Below are 17,894 nucleotides of genomic sequence, written 5' to 3' on the forward strand. Positions count from 1 at the left end.
ATGGATGGTTTGGGCAACCTCCTTCCTCCTGTGGGTGAAAATGGTGATGCAGCTAATTCACAAGAAATACTAAAACTTTTGATGGATGAAAAAATGCGAAGTGAACACCATAAAACAAATTATCAAACTCTAAGGGCAGAACATCTAAGGTACATAAATTTAAACAAGTTTCTCTGAGATGTTAAAAGATGAAGCTAAATTTGGATTGGATTGGATTGGAAGGGATTTATTTGTACATGTGAGATGTGTGTTAGCTATTTCTGTGTGTAAGGACAGATTTGAGTGTTCATATTAGAAAATAAACAATTCAAAGTACCTTAAAACATTGCAGATAATGTTTCTGCACTACTTTTTATGCTTGTAAGTGTGGGATAACTTTTCAGTATATTACAGGAAGAGGATATTAATAGCTTAATTCTTATTTGGTGCTTGGATGTTTGCTTCTGTGTGTATTTTGAGCTTTAAGGTCTAATTTTACAAGGTGAATGTAAAGTAAGTATGTATTTTATCTTTCAGATTACAAGAGGATTATACCAAATCACAAGATGAACTGAAACGGTTGTTAGTTGAAAAACAGACTGTACATGACAAATTTCAGCAGCTTCTTGCTGACTTTCAAGAGCAGTTGCTGGCTAAAACACAAGAGTTGGAACAAGTGAAGCTGCAGGTGAGATAATTTACTTGAAGGACTTAGTATGTATTTTTATCCTGTAGTGGGGCCATGCATATTTTTCTGTTAATGCAGCATTCATGTACCCAGCTTGAATATATTTCAGATGTCTTGAAATTCACCCAATATTAGTAATGGCTCTTCTCTAGAGTGACTATGGGTTGAAATTACTGTTTCCTTGTTTAACTGAATCATCCAAATCCTGTTGTTAGGAGCTGTGTAAGACTCTGTCTATCTGTGCTTGCTCTGCTGTTAAGGGGAGAATCATCTGCCTTCCAGGGTAACTTAGGTGCCTAAATCTGTTAGAATAAGTGACTAGAAAAACAGGTATTTGTTTCTTTTTGTGATGACAGCTTTCTTCATTATTTTTCTTTTTAAAAAATCAAACAAAACAAAATAAAACAAAAAAACCTCCTCAACATTTAAGATAACTTGGGTGACAGTCTGTGTAGCTGCTTTTGAGGAAACATGCCCTGTTTCCTTTTGCAGGGCACGTTGTTAGGAAATAAATATAATCTCTAACCAAACAATCCCAGACTCTGAATGGAGAAGATGTGCCTCAGTACCATAACTGGAACTAGTTTCCAGGGACTTCAGGGTACAGATAAATGAAAGAAATTCAGAGTAAATAAGAATATGTCACAGTTATGGATGAAATTTTTTTGTTTTAAACTTTGTTTCTTGGTAGGTAGTTTGCTGTGTGAACCATACCAAGAAATTTTAACAAAATACTATACAGAATGGAACTTAAAGCAAGGAATTTTTCCTGATGGCTTTTCTCATTCAAACCAGTACCCATGTATTCATTGGAGAGCACTGATGTGTTTTGCAAATAATTGTTTGGTGTTGCTCATTTTGATCTTTCCGGGTTGGTTCGTTTACTGTTTAAGTAAGACACTAATTCTTTGTCTTTTATATGAAACTGCTTTTCCTTCCCCCATCCCCCACAAAGGATTTAAATCTCTTGGCAATTCCGCCTGAAATTTGTGTTGCTTCTGCTGATAAATGCTGACATTCTGAATGCTTTAGGTATCTTCCCAGAATATTTTTAGTTCACTAATATGTTTTTTTTGCTTCTGTAACTACTATTGACTAATTGTTTGTGATACTTTTCTGCTGGCTAGATGACCTATCACGGTGTGAATAACTGTATATGACTAATTATTTGTGATACTTTTCTGTTTTAAGGTGCTAACTCCTCAAAATTTAGAACGGTTAAAAGCAAAAATATATGAGGAATTGTCATCTCCTATGAGAGAGCGTTATCAGAAGCTAGAAAATGTAAGTCATAAGTATTGAATTTTATTTCATTTAGAGTAGTGATTGCTGATTTATAGTTGTACTTAAAACCTTAGGAAATTAAAACTGAAAGGGGAGCAAAGTATGACATTATTTATGTGCTACCATTGTCCCAAGGGAAGGTTGAAATCATGGAAGAGGGAAGAGGTGGCATTCAGTTCATCAAAGATAATTTGTGAAGCAATAGGAACATCATTCCACGGACATTTAAAGGAAACAAATTTGAAAACTTTTAATTGATTTAATTTTTTTTTTTTTGGTCTAACATAGGAAGTGGAAAAATACCGAACACTATATAACAAACTTCGTTATGACCATACCTTTCTGAAATCAGAATTTGAGCATCAAAAGGAAGAACATGCACATATTTTAGAAGAGAAGAAAATAAAATATGAGGCTGAGGTACGTGGAATATTATAGCAGCTTAGAAAGTATCTGTGACAAAGCTGCTTGAACATTGTGGAACTGTTGGTACATGAAGGGTTGTCAGTTTGACTTCAAATTTGTTTCTATTCTCTTAATTCTCAAAGCACTTCTGTGACTTAGCCTAAGGCTACCTCTGTAGATTTGTTCAGTGATGGGTTGCAATATTATTTGTGCTATCAAAAGTAAAAATACCTTGCTTTCTGGTAAAAAAGCTTGATGGAATTTGTGACATGATACTAATTTGAAATTAATAAATTATCTGAGTAACCAATTTAAGTTTAGACTTTAGATTACCTATGTGGCAACTTACCTAGGAAGATATTGTTAATAGCAGATAAGGGTACATTTTGCAATGTACCTGTTGTGATCTTAGTTTGAATCAAGATGGTGATAATCAAAAGGATACTGAAAACTTTGGTAACTTTATTTCAATTGTATTAGCTCTTGAAGAGATCATTCATTCATTTCTTTGGACTTTCAAAAGTGTATGTAACTAAATAAATTGCCATCTTATTTGTTTTAAATATATACAGCATTGTAAATGAGTTGCAGATGTTATTTGCATATCCATTTAAATATTTGTCTGGGAGCATATCTTCTAAGGTGCCAGATTTGAATGTATTACTCCAAACATCAGACACAAGTCAAAGCAATCATCACTTTCAAAATCAATCCAAGTTTGCAAATGCAATGCATTAAAAACAGAACAGTTGTCCTTCCTGGAGCTAAACCCACATGCTGCTTTACAGCCTGCCTCTCTCATGGGCTTGTTGAGTTTTTGTTAGTCCTACAGCTAATTAGCACACTTAGACAGAATGAAACTACCTTGAGCCTAGGGCACAGTGTGATCTGGTTTCTCTCAAAGGATTTTTAACATTCCATGTCATTCTGCACAAGATGGCTATAAAAATATCCTAATTCTTAAATGATGTCTTGGGCATATCATGCAATTGAATCTCCTCATAAAAGGCATTTGGAGGGCTTTTTCTGCAGAAATCAGGTTTGTTCATAGAGAACACTGGTGAAACTTTTAAAAAGATTGCTGCTGTTCAGGGTTTGGACTAGTCTCCAAATATGGAGAGAATTCTTACATACCTTTCTTTCTCACTCTTTTGCCCCCACTATTATATTCAGTCCATGTAACTTATTTTGAAATATAACAGTGTGTTTATAGGTTTGTTAATTACACTCTCCAGATTGGTTTATACCACCTTGTAACAGAAAGTTGGGTTTTTTGTTATTACTGAGTTTTTGATTTGGGTTTTTTTGGGGGGTTGGTTTTGTTTGTTTGTTTATTTTCTGTTTGTTTTGGTTTGGGGTTTTTTATTTGTTTTTATGTGGGTTTTTTGGGTTTTGTTCTTTTGGTTTGGTTTTGTGGTTTGCTTTGTTGTTGTTGTTGTTGTTTTTGTCTGTTGGGGCCCAGTCACAGTGGCTGTCTGGAGTTATTAGCAGATTTGAGTTCTGTTGTAATTACAAAATAGTAGAATTATAAGGTACATTGGAAGAAAGTCATTCTAGTCCAAAATCCTGCTTAAAATATTGAAGTGAAATGAGGTCAGGTTGCTCAGATCCATGTCCAGCCAAGTCTTGAACATCTGCAAGGATGGGGATTCCATTTTTTTCTGGCTATACTCTTTCAGTATTTAACCATCTTCGTGGTTAACTTTTTTTCATAATACGTAATTGGAACTTCACATGTTCCAAATTGTGCCTGTTGTCTCTCCTCCCATCGTTGTGCATCTTCTGCTCTTCTCCAAGCTGAGGCTTAGTTCTCTCAGCTTCTCTTTATATGTCATGTTCCCAAACTCTCTGAACACCTAAGTGGCCATGTGTTCTTGGCACAAACTCTAGATACACCTTTACACCAGTACTGGAAGGGGGACAAAGGATCACTTCCCTGGATCTGCTAGTTATCCTTCTGCCAATCTGCCAGGATTGAATTGGATGCTCTGCTGACTGATGTTGCAAGTAGCCTGTTATCCACTAGGACCCCCAAATCCTTCTCCATGGAGATGCTTCCTAGACAGTTGCTACAGGCTTGTACTGTTGCACTGGTTTGCTCCATCTCAGATGTATAAATTGCTCTTCTTGTTGAAGAGGACCCAATTCTGTCCATTCCTTCAGCTTGTCCAGATTCTTCTGGATAGCAGTTCTGCCTTCCAACAGATTGACCATTTCCCCCCAGTTTGGTGTCACACTCAAGTTTGCTGAAAGTGACTCCATGCCATCATGCAGATTGCTAATGAGGACATCAAACAGTATTGCACTCTGTAGTGTTCTCAAAAAGACCACACTAATAACAGGCATTTAGGTGGTCTTGCTTTGAATTTCCTACTCTAAGCAAATGAATGTTTAAATATCCACTGCTGTTCTTTTCTGAATTAACTGCTGTAATTGTTGCTGTCTGACACCTACCCAATGTAAGAACTTTTTATTTTTCTGATTAACAACTATTAGATTGCAAGACTGGATAAAGATAAGGAAGAACTTCATAATCAGCTGCTTAGCATTGATCCCACAAGGGACAGTAAACGTGTGGAGGCACTTTCTAGAGAAAAGGCACAACTGTGTCAGAAATTAAAAGCCTTAGAAGCAGAAATAGAAGAACTAAGAGCAGAAAGACACAACTGTGTTGTGCAAGCAGAAAATGTTCAAAGAGTACAAGCACGACAGTTAGCTGACATGCAGACCATGATGCGGTCTCTAGAGGTAAGACTTTGTTTTATTTTTTTGCCTCCCTGTAGACTGTAGTAAGAATAACACTCGGCCTAACACAGCTGTCACTGAAATCACTGATAATTTTGGCCATTGACTTGACAATTTGAATTGGTACATTTCAGATTTAAAATCAAATTGTAGTTGACTGGGAGTCATGCGCTGCCAGTTCACCTTTGGAAAGTCTCTCAACTGAGAGATTCTGCTGAATGATCTCCTTTCCAAACAAGCGAGTCATATCTGTATTTCTTGTCAGTAAGAAGGTCATGTCAGCACTTGCCACCTAGCTGGAGTTAGAAACCAATATGTTAATAATCTGCAGTAAATTCTTTATTATTTTAAAAATGTCACATGATGTTCCTCTCTTTGATCCTTTCCTCGTCTGTCATCTCTTTTGCTTACCTATGCCTCTTCTTTCTCCAACACATTACAGCAGTTGTTTAGTACTTGTCTGTTGCTCTCCCTGCTCTCCTTGGTATTTCTGGCCTGCTGCACCTTTTCCCAGGATTCCACTGTATTCCTCATCTCTGGTCCTCAGACCTTCTGTCAGTTCTTGCTACCTCTTTAGGTAGTGAGCCTTTTCATCTAGATTCTTTGCACAGTTGCAGCATGCAGATAGATGGTTTATTTTCTTTTTTACTGTTATGAGTGCTGTATACCTTAGTTACAGAATGCTCTGATCTCAACTGAGAAAGTGCTATAATCTTCTTAGATAGCTTTAAAGAGAGCCCTGCCTAAAACAGAAGTGTTCAGAAAAACAAAGCTGAAATTATATATTAGATTATCTTTTTGATAGTCAGTAAAGATCAGGGTCTTGTCTTGTAAAGATCGGAGTCTATAATACAGTAATTGCATTTTATTTCCTCTCCAGGATGTTAATTATTCCATCAGTATAACTGCATAGGCCAGCATATTACACCTCTTTGAGCACCATTTGTAGTTACACTTTACAGCCCAGTAGTTTACTGGGAAGCACACCTGATGCCTTCTAACTAAGTAAGATTACCACCAGCCCTTATCAAGGAGGATTGAAAATGGGACTAATTCTGTGTAGGAAGTGTTAGTAAAAGTTATGACTTTTCAATAAAATTCATGATCCTTGTTGTATTGGAAGATATGGTTGAGCAAAGATGAATATTTTTTATATAATATTATATTATAATGAGTCAGTAATAGCTGAAAGCCCAGATCAATCAAACATTTCAAATGAGTACAAGAGGCAACCCAGCCCCAAGAATCTTAAAAATACTTCCTTCATTCAAGGCAGAAAAGAAGTCTGCTGAACTACAGGTTGATCGAATTGAGAAAGAACTGCAGACGAGTCATGAGCAAAACATTCTTTTAACTAACAAACTTCACAAATCTGAACGAGAAGTCAGTTCCTTAGCTGCTCAGGTAAGTACTTTTATGGTATCTGAAATATATTTTCTCATGTCCTGTTATGTTTTTCTGCTTATATTTTACACTAAGAATAAAGTAGCAATGTCTTCTGCTGTGACTTAAAATAGGTATGGAATTTTCCTCTCAGTTTCAGTTGAAAGACAAAGAATACGTGACTTTACAGGAGAAATGTCATACCTAAAAGTATCTCTAAAGACTGAGGTTATGTTCCTATTATTCGATCTTCTAGATATTTTTCCTGAATGTTTTTGATGTTCATTAAAACAGATAGCCTTTAGAGCTTTAAACTAATCTTTCCTCCTTTTTTTTTTTTTTAATGGAATTATAGCTTCTGGAGATCTTAAGTGTCATCTGAATGGGCTGTGTTAGCTACAGGAAGCAAGCTGCATTGGAGTTGTTTGGGGAGATTTAGGTTATATTAGAAGTAGGGTAGTCATGTTAGCATAGAGACTTTTTCTTGGGCTTTTCTTCTCTTAACTTGCTGTGTCAGAATAGCTTGTACAGAAACATTGCAGTACAGAATTCCACCACAGCATTTTAACCATGTTTGTATTTTTTCTTTTTCTTTTTGAGATCTTTTTACAGTGCATGTATGAGTGCTAAGTATTAAATTTTGGTCATTCATTAAAAAAGTTATAATTTACCACAGGAATAAGGTGTAGCTGTACCACTATTTAAAGCCTCTTTATATAATATGCTGTACTTAGCTTCCCTTAATGCTAAATAGGAGGGGAAATCTTCTGTTAAGCATCTTTCAGTTGTCTCCCACAATACATAGAAGATTGTTCCAGTCTTTATTTTTTGTATCAACTGGTCTTCTCTGCTCCCCTCCAGAAGCAGGACAAAATGAAATGTTCCAGTGATGTTTCTGAAAGGGAGAAAAATAAGAAGCTTTACTATACTAACCTCCACCTGCTTCTCCTCCCACTCAAACCTATTCCTGAGCACAGGTGCATGTGTTTGTCTTCTGGATTTTCTGCCTTGAAAAAGCCACCTTAAATCTTTCCAAGTTGTCCTGAATTGTTATCAACTTAATATATAAGCAACTACATCTTCCGTGTAGTTACTTAATAAGCTACTGTGTCATTCTTAACCTTTTGCCACTTGTATATGCTAGCAGGTTGTAATTACATTTGTCATTGTGAGTGGATTTTCATTATAAGTGCTTTCCTCCAGATATTTAATTCACATTGACCGTGTAATTACTGCATTCAGATGCCTAAACTATAGAAAGTTTCTGTGCAAGCAGCAATTTTCCTTGATTTGATGTTCTTGAAGCTCCTCCTTTTGAGGCCATTTGATGTGTCTGTAGAGCGGTATTGTATTTAAAATGCACTTTAAATCTATGAAGACCTGGATTTTGAGAAAGTAATGTAGCACTCCAGGAGTAAGTAGTTACCAAACTGAAATTACTTGGGGAAGCAGTTGATATCCTGGCTTTGCATATCACTGTTTTGATTTGCTTACAGAGATCAAATTTAATTTTATTTTAGCTTGACTCTGAGGTATATTTAGTCAGAAGTGAAGTAAATAAATATAAATTTGTTCTAGTTAATTTGATGTCAGTTTGTACTAATTCATAGGTAAAAGAACTTAAGCATTCACATAAGTTGGAAGTAACAAATGTCAAACTGGAGGCAGCAAGAACAAAGAGTGAAATAGAAAGAGAGAGAAACAAGATTCAAAGTGAAATGGATGGTAAAGTATGAAATTATTTTGTAATTATTTCATCTGTTTACTTCTGGTTAGAATAATACAATTATTTTCTTCTCTGAACACTCCCCAGCAGCCTTTACCTTCTACTTCTAGGTCATAGATCTGACAATTTGTTTGGTATTTGAAATAATTGCATCGTTTCACTTGCTCTAAAAAGAACAATTGAGAGCAGTTTTTCATTTATGTAAATTACTGCATTTGTGACACAACTTGAGCATAATGTGTTTCAAATTATATACTTCATATGGTTATTTTTTTCTATTACTGCTAAATTTTTGAGTCTTTCATACTCTGCTTATTGTATCTGCTTATTGTATCTGTGTTTTGTGTCAGAGCTTCAATGGTTGGGGTTGTTTTGATTCTGTGTCTGTGGAATTGATACCAGTTCTATAAGGCTGCCACATGAAACAAAATACAGCACCTAGCTCATTCTTCAGAGGAAAGAGGCATTGCTGTAAAATACCTGATGGAGCTGAGTATGTAGGCAACTTGAAATAGCTTTCTAGAGTGAAAAGGCCAAAACTTCCTAGTACTAGTTTGTTTAAAACTACACAGCTTTAAAGAGAACTGTACTCACTGATTGATCATAGCCCCAAAATAATACCTTTGTCTTCCTGAAAATAATTCTGTTCACTTGCATTAATATTAAGTTTGCTAAGAGCAATGAAAAGGTGGTATTTTCTGTATTGACAATATCCTTACAATGTATTGCAAACTAAATATATTGGGCCCTCTGAAATATGAAACTGAATACAGACAAGTTAACTTGTTAACAAGTTAACCTGAACTTACTGTGGAATTCCATGTGCATCACTGTGTTAGCTAAATAACCAGGAGTCACTGTTAGAGCATGTCAGCTTATTTGCCAGTGAACACAGGTGTCAGTCACAAGATTTTAGTTTGTAGGCAGGGACAAATGATACAGTCATAATTTTAGAAATGCCTCATTTGGTTCAGGTGGATTCAAATGTGGGATTTGTTGTAGCCCAGTTACTGGCTTCACTGATAGCCAGTTAATGTTTACTGTAAACTTTTCCAAAAAATGATTTTTTTCTTGCTTGACACTTGCATAGCTATTGTGGAACACTTTTAAAAATTTTAAAACCAGACACAAGTGCTTTGTGTAAATTGCTCTAGAGTTTAAATCTGTAATAATATTAACTGTTCAATTACTTTTGTTTATTAAAGTAAGAAACTCTTGTAGACCATGATTCCAGCGTAATGGTTACTTTTCAAAAGTCTTGGAAATATAACTGTTATACTAAGAACGGTCTGTTCTAGTTTTCTTGTTGTGTTTTTTTTCCCCTTCCCCCATTCATTCTGTCATTTGAATTGAGATTTTTAGTTCCCTTTTGTGAATTTACAAAGTTATTTGAATGTAGGATCCTAGCAGGTTCTTATCAATAATGACATGTTTACCTTTTTAATGTATAATGCAGGACTGCTGTCTGACAAGGAAATTCTTACTGCAGCTGTTGAACGTCATAAAGTGCTTTTAGTAGAAAAGGATCGGGAGCTAATTCGTAAAGTGCAAGCTGCCAAAGAGGAAGTTTTTGACAATATTGCAACCTTACAGACTGAAAAGTATGTCTACTGATTTCCTCCTCAGCTTCTAAAAGAGGACTGTTTGGTGTTACTTGTAAAAATGTCACTCTTAACAGTTCTGGCATTTTGTAATGATTCTTGTGTGCCTGTTGAATAATGTCTTAGGTTAGAACTTGAGAACAGATTAGCTGATCTAGAAAAGATGAAACTGGAACAAGATTCTTGGAGACAATCTGAAAAGGATCAGTATGAAGAGAAACTACGTGCTGTGCAGATGGCAGAAGAATCTAGCAAAAAGGAACTTCAGCGTTTGCGGTAGTGTGGTTTTTCTAATCTTAGCACAGATTTCTCATTTTCCCCCTTTAATGTATTTATAGTAGACAGTATAAAAGCTTACTATTCATAGATACAGAAATCTTCGTGTTGAAATGTTCATTATAGTAGATTAAACAAAATTATCTCTTGCACTATGTAAAAAAGAGCGCAGAATTAAAAATGAACTGTTTGAAAAGATAACACTTTTTATCTGAACCTTTAAGTGTTATTTTCAGTGACCATTTTCAAGTAATAATTTGGCAATACACGTTTGTTAAAACTGGTTCAGTGCTGGCTGCTGGCATAGCCCCAGTGTTAGAGTAAACCATTTCCCCTTCCACAATGGCACTATAGCAGCCATTGGCAAGCTGAGATCCTAGTATGATGTCTCTGAGTTGGTTATTACGGTTGGGAGTTGACTTGGCTTACTATAGTTTTCCTATGAAGGTTAGCATGATAAAATTAATCATACTCCAAAAGTCTTATTCCTATGTGAATTCTAAGAATGAATAGAAATATATTTTAAGTACTTTTTTAGTTAACTATTTGTTAGCCTTTCAAATAATGCTATTTATTTGTCAGGCTGATTTGTCCTAATTTATAGCATCTGTATTTTGATTAGATGAAAATAAGGATGTCTTACAAAATTTTAGATTAAAAATTCAACAGCAAGCTATGCAGACAGAAGAGCTGGAAGAAAAGAAATGTGAAAATGCTAATCTTAAACAGGTAAGGTTTTATTGCATTGTAATGTTTTATAGAGAAATACATTCTTTCCTGTAGTTACCATGTCCTGTGTTTGAAGATTAGATTGAATTTTTAAATTATTTTTCCCCCTAAGGGACAAAACGTGTACTCCAGATATTTAAAGGAGAAGTGTTCAGAAATCAGTCATGCTTTCCTGGACTTCTATAAATGGATTACAGCTTTTTGCTTCATGTGTTTTGTGGGTACCAGGAATTTCAAAGCTGAATGTTTATAGACTAGTATATTGAATATGGTTATGCACTATTTAACTGGAGATTCAGTTGCCATGGAGACTTATAAATTGTTTCTAGGTAATGCTTTGCATTTACACTGCATCTCTCATCTGAGATTCTTCAAGTGTTTAACAGATGTTTCATAAATGAACAAACTAGTGTAAAGAGATATATTTCTATTACAGAGTCAGTTGATGATAGTGTTGAAAATCAAACCTATTTTTTTTAACTCCTGCTTGCCTGTGATGTTATTTAGTAGATAATAACAATAGCTGTGCATCAATGTATTTTGCAAGCTGTGTGCACTTGAACTTCAAGACAATTATTTTTTTTCCTCTGGAAATCAGAAATTGAGGGATCTAAGTGTCCATGTGGGGGAAAGAAAAGGAAAAGATCATTTCTATATGCTGGCTGCAGAGGTTGGACTTTTCAGTGCTTCCTTGTTTTGTGAACTCATTGGTACAGTCACTGTTGGCTGTAACACATGGTTTTGTATTATGAGACAGAAGAGCCTGGATAGATGCATAGCTCTGCTACTAAGTATTTCATGGTCCTCGAGTTCTGTTCAGCCCTCCAGCTGAAACGTTGGATTTCTGAAGTTCTGGGGGACACTTCAGTGACAGAAGAGACCTGCCTACCTTTCTCATTTTAACTACAATAGAAACCCTTTGTCTCATAGTGGTTTACTGTAGAGCTTCTGGAGGAACTGTTGAGTAAAGAGAAAAGAAACAAAAAAGGCTAATGAAAAGCTAAAGCTAGTTGGTGTCTCAATTTTGTATTGTCTCCAGTATCTCAAAATCAATTGTCGGTTATTTGCATACCTTCTGAAATGGAAAAAATCTTTTTTGTTTTGGTAGCAAATAAATGATATCCAACTCCAGCTTGCCTCACTTTCTCAATCAGAAAATGATTTGCTGGAATCTAATCGGAAGTTGAAGGAAATAATAGAGAGATTGAAACAAGAATGTCAACATGCAAGGGCTCAGGCAGAGAAAGCTCAGCTGGAAACAGAGAAGTAATTTTTTTCTTTTGGCTTTATTTTCATACTGCTTGTGTTCTCACGTAGATTACTTAACTGTGGATTGTAGATTCTGAATAAAGTCAAAGTTAAAATAAACATGAAATGTTTGACAGTTGTAAAAAATGGCTGAACATTCTGTGAAATAGTATGTATGAAAGCTTTCCTCATGTCAGCTTTAAAAACAGAAGTTAGTTTCCATTCCATTCAGCTGTTAAAATTCATTATTGATTAGTGAGATACACTACTGGCATAAAATGAAATTTACTTATACTGAAGTGAGTGTCAAACTTCTCTGGGTATAAATTGATCTAGAGTTTCTGACAGTTTTTTTAAGAGCATTCAAGCTGTATGGGTGAAAAGAGCATTCAGGCATTGTATTGTATGATAAGGTTCCATGGTCCCAGTCAGTATATGTGTGAATACTTCTTTCCCTTTCCCACTAACTACTTTTAGCTGATATGAGGTAAGTAAAAGCTTATAGAATATCTTCTAATGCCCCTCATTGAAATTAAAAATCATCCCTTTCATTTTTTTTGCACAAGTTTGACTGCGTACCATCAAAATATGGCAATAAATTATGAAGGAAACCAATAAATGATGAAGCTAAATTTTATTCGGATTCCATACAGAAATGAACACTTTCCTAGAATTTAAAGATTAATTTGTTAGTCCTGAGTGGCTTTTCAGAATTTCCTAGTTCAGCTACCAAATATTTGTCTAATTTGTACTGGATTATTGTGTAGTGGGTGCTTTAAAAAGTCAGTGTCCCAGATTAAATATAAAACTACCAAAAGGTATAATGTAACTTCTTTTTAACATCTCTTTTTTTTTTTTTTTTGCTAATTGGTACTACAGTTGCTACGTTGTCATTAGTTTAAGTAGTGCTTTTCAATTTAACATTTGAAGATATTGCTGCATTTGAACAGCAGAGTATATCACTAGCACATTAAATACTTTGGATATTTGCTTTATGGAGGTGTACTCACATGTTGAATGAGATCGTTGCTGTTACTGGAATGAGACTGTCATTGTCATTTACATATTTATGGATCACAAAACAGTGAGGACTAGGTTTTTCTGGGAAGGCAGTGGAAGGAACTTGTCAGTCCTCAGAGATCACTGTACAAATATGTAGGTACTGAGAAATGCACTAAGGCTGATACACCAGGCTACAAACCTGCTTCATTTCTACAGTAAGTCCTGCAGATCTGTGCCATTGCAGCGTTTCCATTGTTTTTATGTGAATCTGTGAGTGATAGGACATCCTTCCTCAGTTCAGTAAATTCTTATGAGCTTGAACACCAAAGAGTTAAGTTGCACCAAAGCAAGAGGAAGTGAAAAAGGGACCAAAAGATGAGAAAACATAAGATAAAAAGTTTCAGATAAATAAAGTAGTGCCAGTTGAGCACTGAGCAGCAGCTGCATGTCTGGCTGTGTCAATCTTAAGCTTGGAAATGAAAATATGGAAGGTATGAGACTGATACAGATCAGAGAGGAGCTCAAACAAGTGCTTGTTTAGCATTTTGGTAATAATGTTAGTGGCATTTAAACCAAATAAAAAACAACAACAAAGAAACCCCAAAACATCTCAAGAAACACACCCACCTCAAGCATTTTTAACCATTGCCTCAGCTGAAATCTTTTTACTGCTAAGCAGTGCTTGTCCAGAGTGCTTTGATTCCTGGGTACTAGTAGCTATTTACAATCAAGAGTGAGGTACAAGCCATGCTGCATCTACTGAAAGAACCATGACAGGTGACACGTGGGCCAGGACTCTGTTTCCCAAATGAGAGTGGATAATGCCCAATACTTCTTCTGTGGGGAAGGGGGAGGCAGTTTGGTGAGAAATTTATGGAGATGCATTCAGAGTCCTTGTAGGAAACTGCATCTGCCCAGGACTGGAGTACTGTGGATGCACTAATACCAAGCCTTAATCTTCTTAAAATCTGCTACATAGAATCTCACCATTTTATTCTAATTTTTAACAGTAATGTAATTAAATATGCCACTAGTTCTTGTCTACTTTGACTCAAAAGGCAGGTAGCCCAAATAAACAAGGCAGCATGGAGAAATGGGCTCCTTTCCTATACGCTGCTAGGGAACACAGCCTTATTTTAGTGTGCTGTAACCATGCAAAAGTCTAAACAGGTAATATATGCTATGGGTGGTGTGTGATCAGCTGGAATGTGGTCTAGAAACCATGTTAGTGGGAGCTTCCTGTTGAGTTGGTGTTTGGTCTGGTTGGGAACATGTCCTAAGCAAGTCTGTTACAAAGACTTAGTAGATCCCATAGGGCAGCACCCTCCTCTCCCAAACAGAGAAGGTAGTTGTCAAATCTTCTGACAGCTGATGTTTGGAATAGGGATCTGCTCTTGTGTTCCACTGTGATGGATTGACTTGAATTGAGGAATTTTCTCTGGGTGGTTTAACAACATGCCAATCCAACAAGGCACCAACAATTAGCTTCTTGGAATCAGTTTTCAAAATTTGCCTGATGGTTGAAGAAATCCTAGGATAATGTACAGGTTCAAATGCCGTAGTCACAATTAAATTGTTAACATAATCAAATTTACATCAGATCCTTTAAGTATGTAAGAGTTGTGAAGAAATGTATCTATTTTAAAGAGCCTTAAGGCATTAACTGAATGCGATGCTTTGTTTGTATAACCTCTTAATCTTTTAACCTGATTTTTCCAAAGGACTTCAGAATACCAACGTATGGAATGGCTGCAGGAGAAGCATACGCTTACTCAGCACATCACCGAGTATGAAGAGAAATACAATCAAATGAAGAACAAGCTATGTCGAGCTGCTGTTGCTCAGAAAAAGGCATGTTGTCTCTCTTCCTTTTTGAATGATCAGCCTGTGTAAAGTTCAACTTTGTTGGCCAGCTAAAATTGTTTCAATGTTAAGAGTTTATTTGCAGTCTACTATATATAGTAACTAAATATATTGGGTTCTTCAAGATCATAGAAATAGGTTGAAGTGACATGCAAAAGAATATTACAGCTGATGACTTTGTTATAATGCCATCAAAGATTTTGTGGAGCTTTCTTTGCACACATGTGTGCATTGATGGTTATTTAAGAGGCAGACCCCCTTGATGAGGGAGGATGATGTTTCAGGTACTAGACAAATATTGTTATACTTTTCCTTGATACAGTATTAAAGTTCTATTTCTTCTCCTAAGATTACTTTTTATGAAATAATTTGAAAGGAAAGGCAGGTTGTTTGTAAAATTTCAAGATTAAGTAGAAGTGTGATACATTGAATATAGGTTATTGAACTATTAAAACTACCAGTATCTTTTAAGGTCATTAAAAGTTAAGACCAGTAGGAGGAAAAGAAAAAAAGGAAGCATACTTTTTTGGTTATGCTTATCCTCATTTATACGTGGTCATTTAAAGGATGACTGTTGTGATTCTCAGATACCGTTAATGTTTGTTAGTACAGCTGGTCACTGACCAGTGAGTGACTGGCAGCTGTGCCTCTTTCATTCACAACTATGGATCATTTCCCATCTCTTCTGCTTCCCAGCATGGCAATCTAAGCACCTTCAAACAACACAACATCTCTTCTTAAGGAAGGAAAATCCTATAAAGTGTCACAACTTGAAACCACATACAGTTTAGATTAAACTTTTACAGGATCTAATCTATTAAGGTATTACTCAGCTGTTTGAAACATCTGTTTGACAGAGAAAGACTCTCAATGACAATAAACAAAGGAGGATGCGTGAGAAAATAGAACTTCTGGAAGCCAAGATGGAAGAATTAGAAAAAGAAAACCAAGTGTTAAATAGGTAATAAACATTGCTTTTTCTTACCTTGAAAAATTACATATGCTCAAGGTATGACTTACAAATATGAAGTATTTTTGAAGATACAGGTTACCTAGATTAGTAACCGGAATCCAGTCTAATGGCCTTTACAGCACTAGAATTCTTTGAATAGATTCCGTTTAGGATGGGCAGCTGAGAGCTTATGAGACAACTGCAGAGCTGTTTCTTCAAGAAGAAAAAGAGAGAAAATATCTGATAGACACAGTTGTAGGAATCCCTTTAAAAGAAGAAAATTAACAAGACTTCAGAATTGTAAGAGAAACAGATATGGCATCCTCTTTTAAAGATAAGGTCCTGGTTTTTCTCTCTTCACTGAGCCTCTATGAAGAGCTTGATTTGAATAATTAATTTAATGTGGCTGCTCTGACTCACTACTGTGAATGGTATTAAAAGCTTAATTTATTTTATAAATGAACTCTAATCTGTAATAGAGCAGATAGCTAAATATGTAGAGGGACATTTAGACAGACATGTAGGCAAAAGAACATACACAGATTTACCTTCCAGTTCTTCTATGTAAGGATAAGTAGAAACTGGAGGTGTTAAACAGCACAGCAGTCATGGAGAGCTGTGCTGCTGTGCTGGGATAACAGGGATCTTGAGCAATAAGAAATCTGTTATTTCCTAGACAGAATGTTTCCTCTGAAGAATATGCTCACCTCCAGAAGAGGCTAAAGGACTTGCAACGCCGGCACAATGAATTCCGGAGAATAATTCTGAATCCTGACATACCATCACTCAATCCAGCTGCTGTAATGCCATTGTCTGCCTTGCCTTCTGGGCCTGCAGCGTCCTTCTCCTTTCTTCAGGTGGTGATGTATTACAAGCTGTGAAAATAATACAGCAAAAGAGGGTACTGAAACCATTCCTTTTTTACTGACCTTAGTCTTAAGAAGGTGTATTTCGTCTTTGAACAGAAGTAAGAAATTTTGAGTATCTAGAGATGTTCCCTTCCTTGCAATAGGAAGGAATACTTGAAAGACAAAGGATATGTTACATAATGTAATAACCAGTAGTTTTAAGCCAGTTCTGTGTACTTTGTCCTTCCCCTTAGAGGCTTTAAGTGGCTCCTCTTGAGCAAGAAATGCTAGTGTTGTTCTCACACCATGGTTTCATTATTACAAAGCAGTATTGCTGCTCTTGATTTCTTGTGTGATTAAAAGTGCCTTAGGCTGAACTGCTGAGGGTGGAAATCTCTCTTGAGGTTGACCAAGTTGACTTTACAGATTCATGGTTACTGAGACCTCAGGTTTGCGTGCTCCTTCATCTGAGAGGAGGAGCAGCTGCAAATGTATTTCTTCCTGATGCTGTTTATCAAGAATGTCAGAACAATACCCATGTAACACTGATGAGTAAAATTTAACAAATAAGTATGTTTTTATTTTCCTTAAAATGAATATATTGCTCATTTTGGTCCCTTTTAAGTGTGCAAAATGTAATAGAGCCACATTTTTTTTTCCTTTTAATTTCAAGGAGGAGCAGCATCAAAGAGAGCTTGCCCTGCTTGGCAAGCGGTTGGAAGAACTAGAAACCAGACAAAGAAAACAGCTGGAAGATCTTGGACCATGTAGAGAGCGGGTAATGGTGGGATACAGGGACTTGGCAAGAAATAAGATCACTGGAGAAGATGAAGCACAAAGTGAGGACTCCAAATGAAATCAGCACACTCGTGATGCTGTTAGCTTTCAGTAACTTATCCTTTGTACATGTTTTTCATATTTTGCCAAAAACTTGGTTGTATGTGCCTGAATAGCATAAAATATATTCTGCATAGTTACCCCTTTGTGGCTCAACTTGTTTAACTGCTGGGTCTAAGGACGAAAATACCTTTTCTCACTGGGAATTGTAAAACGAATATGTGGAGTTGCCATTCATGAGAGGGCTGCACCCTGAATTTGTGTTATCAGTGTTGTGATATTTAGCATAGCAGCACTTACAGGCTCAATATTGGGATTCAGTTGCAGA

General features: G+C 36.0%; 1 protein-coding gene across 1 annotated transcript; it reads left to right on the forward strand.

The window, feature by feature from the left end:
* CEP83 (centrosomal protein 83) lies at window positions 1-17,585 on the forward strand. The gene is made up of 15 exons (XM_062491441.1): window positions 1-149; window positions 517-667; window positions 1,859-1,951; window positions 2,240-2,371; window positions 4,853-5,104; window positions 6,374-6,505; window positions 8,095-8,209; window positions 9,667-9,811; window positions 9,938-10,087; window positions 10,741-10,816; window positions 11,925-12,082; window positions 14,788-14,917; window positions 15,787-15,890; window positions 16,558-16,738; window positions 17,403-17,585. The coding sequence occupies exons 1-15, from the start codon at window positions 1-3 to the stop codon at window positions 17,583-17,585; spliced, it is 2,151 nt and encodes a 716-aa protein (XP_062347425.1).
* The last annotated feature ends 309 nt before the right edge of the window (window positions 17,586-17,894 follow it).

The sequence above is a fragment of the Cinclus cinclus genome, chromosome 4 (assembly GCF_963662255.1).
Source record: "Cinclus cinclus chromosome 4, bCinCin1.1, whole genome shotgun sequence".
In the NCBI taxonomy this organism is placed as follows: domain Eukaryota; kingdom Metazoa; phylum Chordata; class Aves; order Passeriformes; family Cinclidae; genus Cinclus; species Cinclus cinclus.

Coding starts and splice junctions, on each gene's coding strand:
- CEP83 (XM_062491441.1), top strand. CDS start 1: ATGGATGGTTTGGGCAACCTCCTTCCTCCTGTGGGTGAAAATGGTGAT. Junction 6,506..8,094: donor TCAGTTCCTTAGCTGCTCAG/GTAAGTACTTTT, acceptor ACTAATTCATAG/GTAAAAGAACTTAAGCATTC. Junction 8,210..9,666: donor GATTCAAAGTGAAATGGATG/GTAAAGTATGAA, acceptor TGTATAATGCAG/GACTGCTGTCTGACAAGGAA.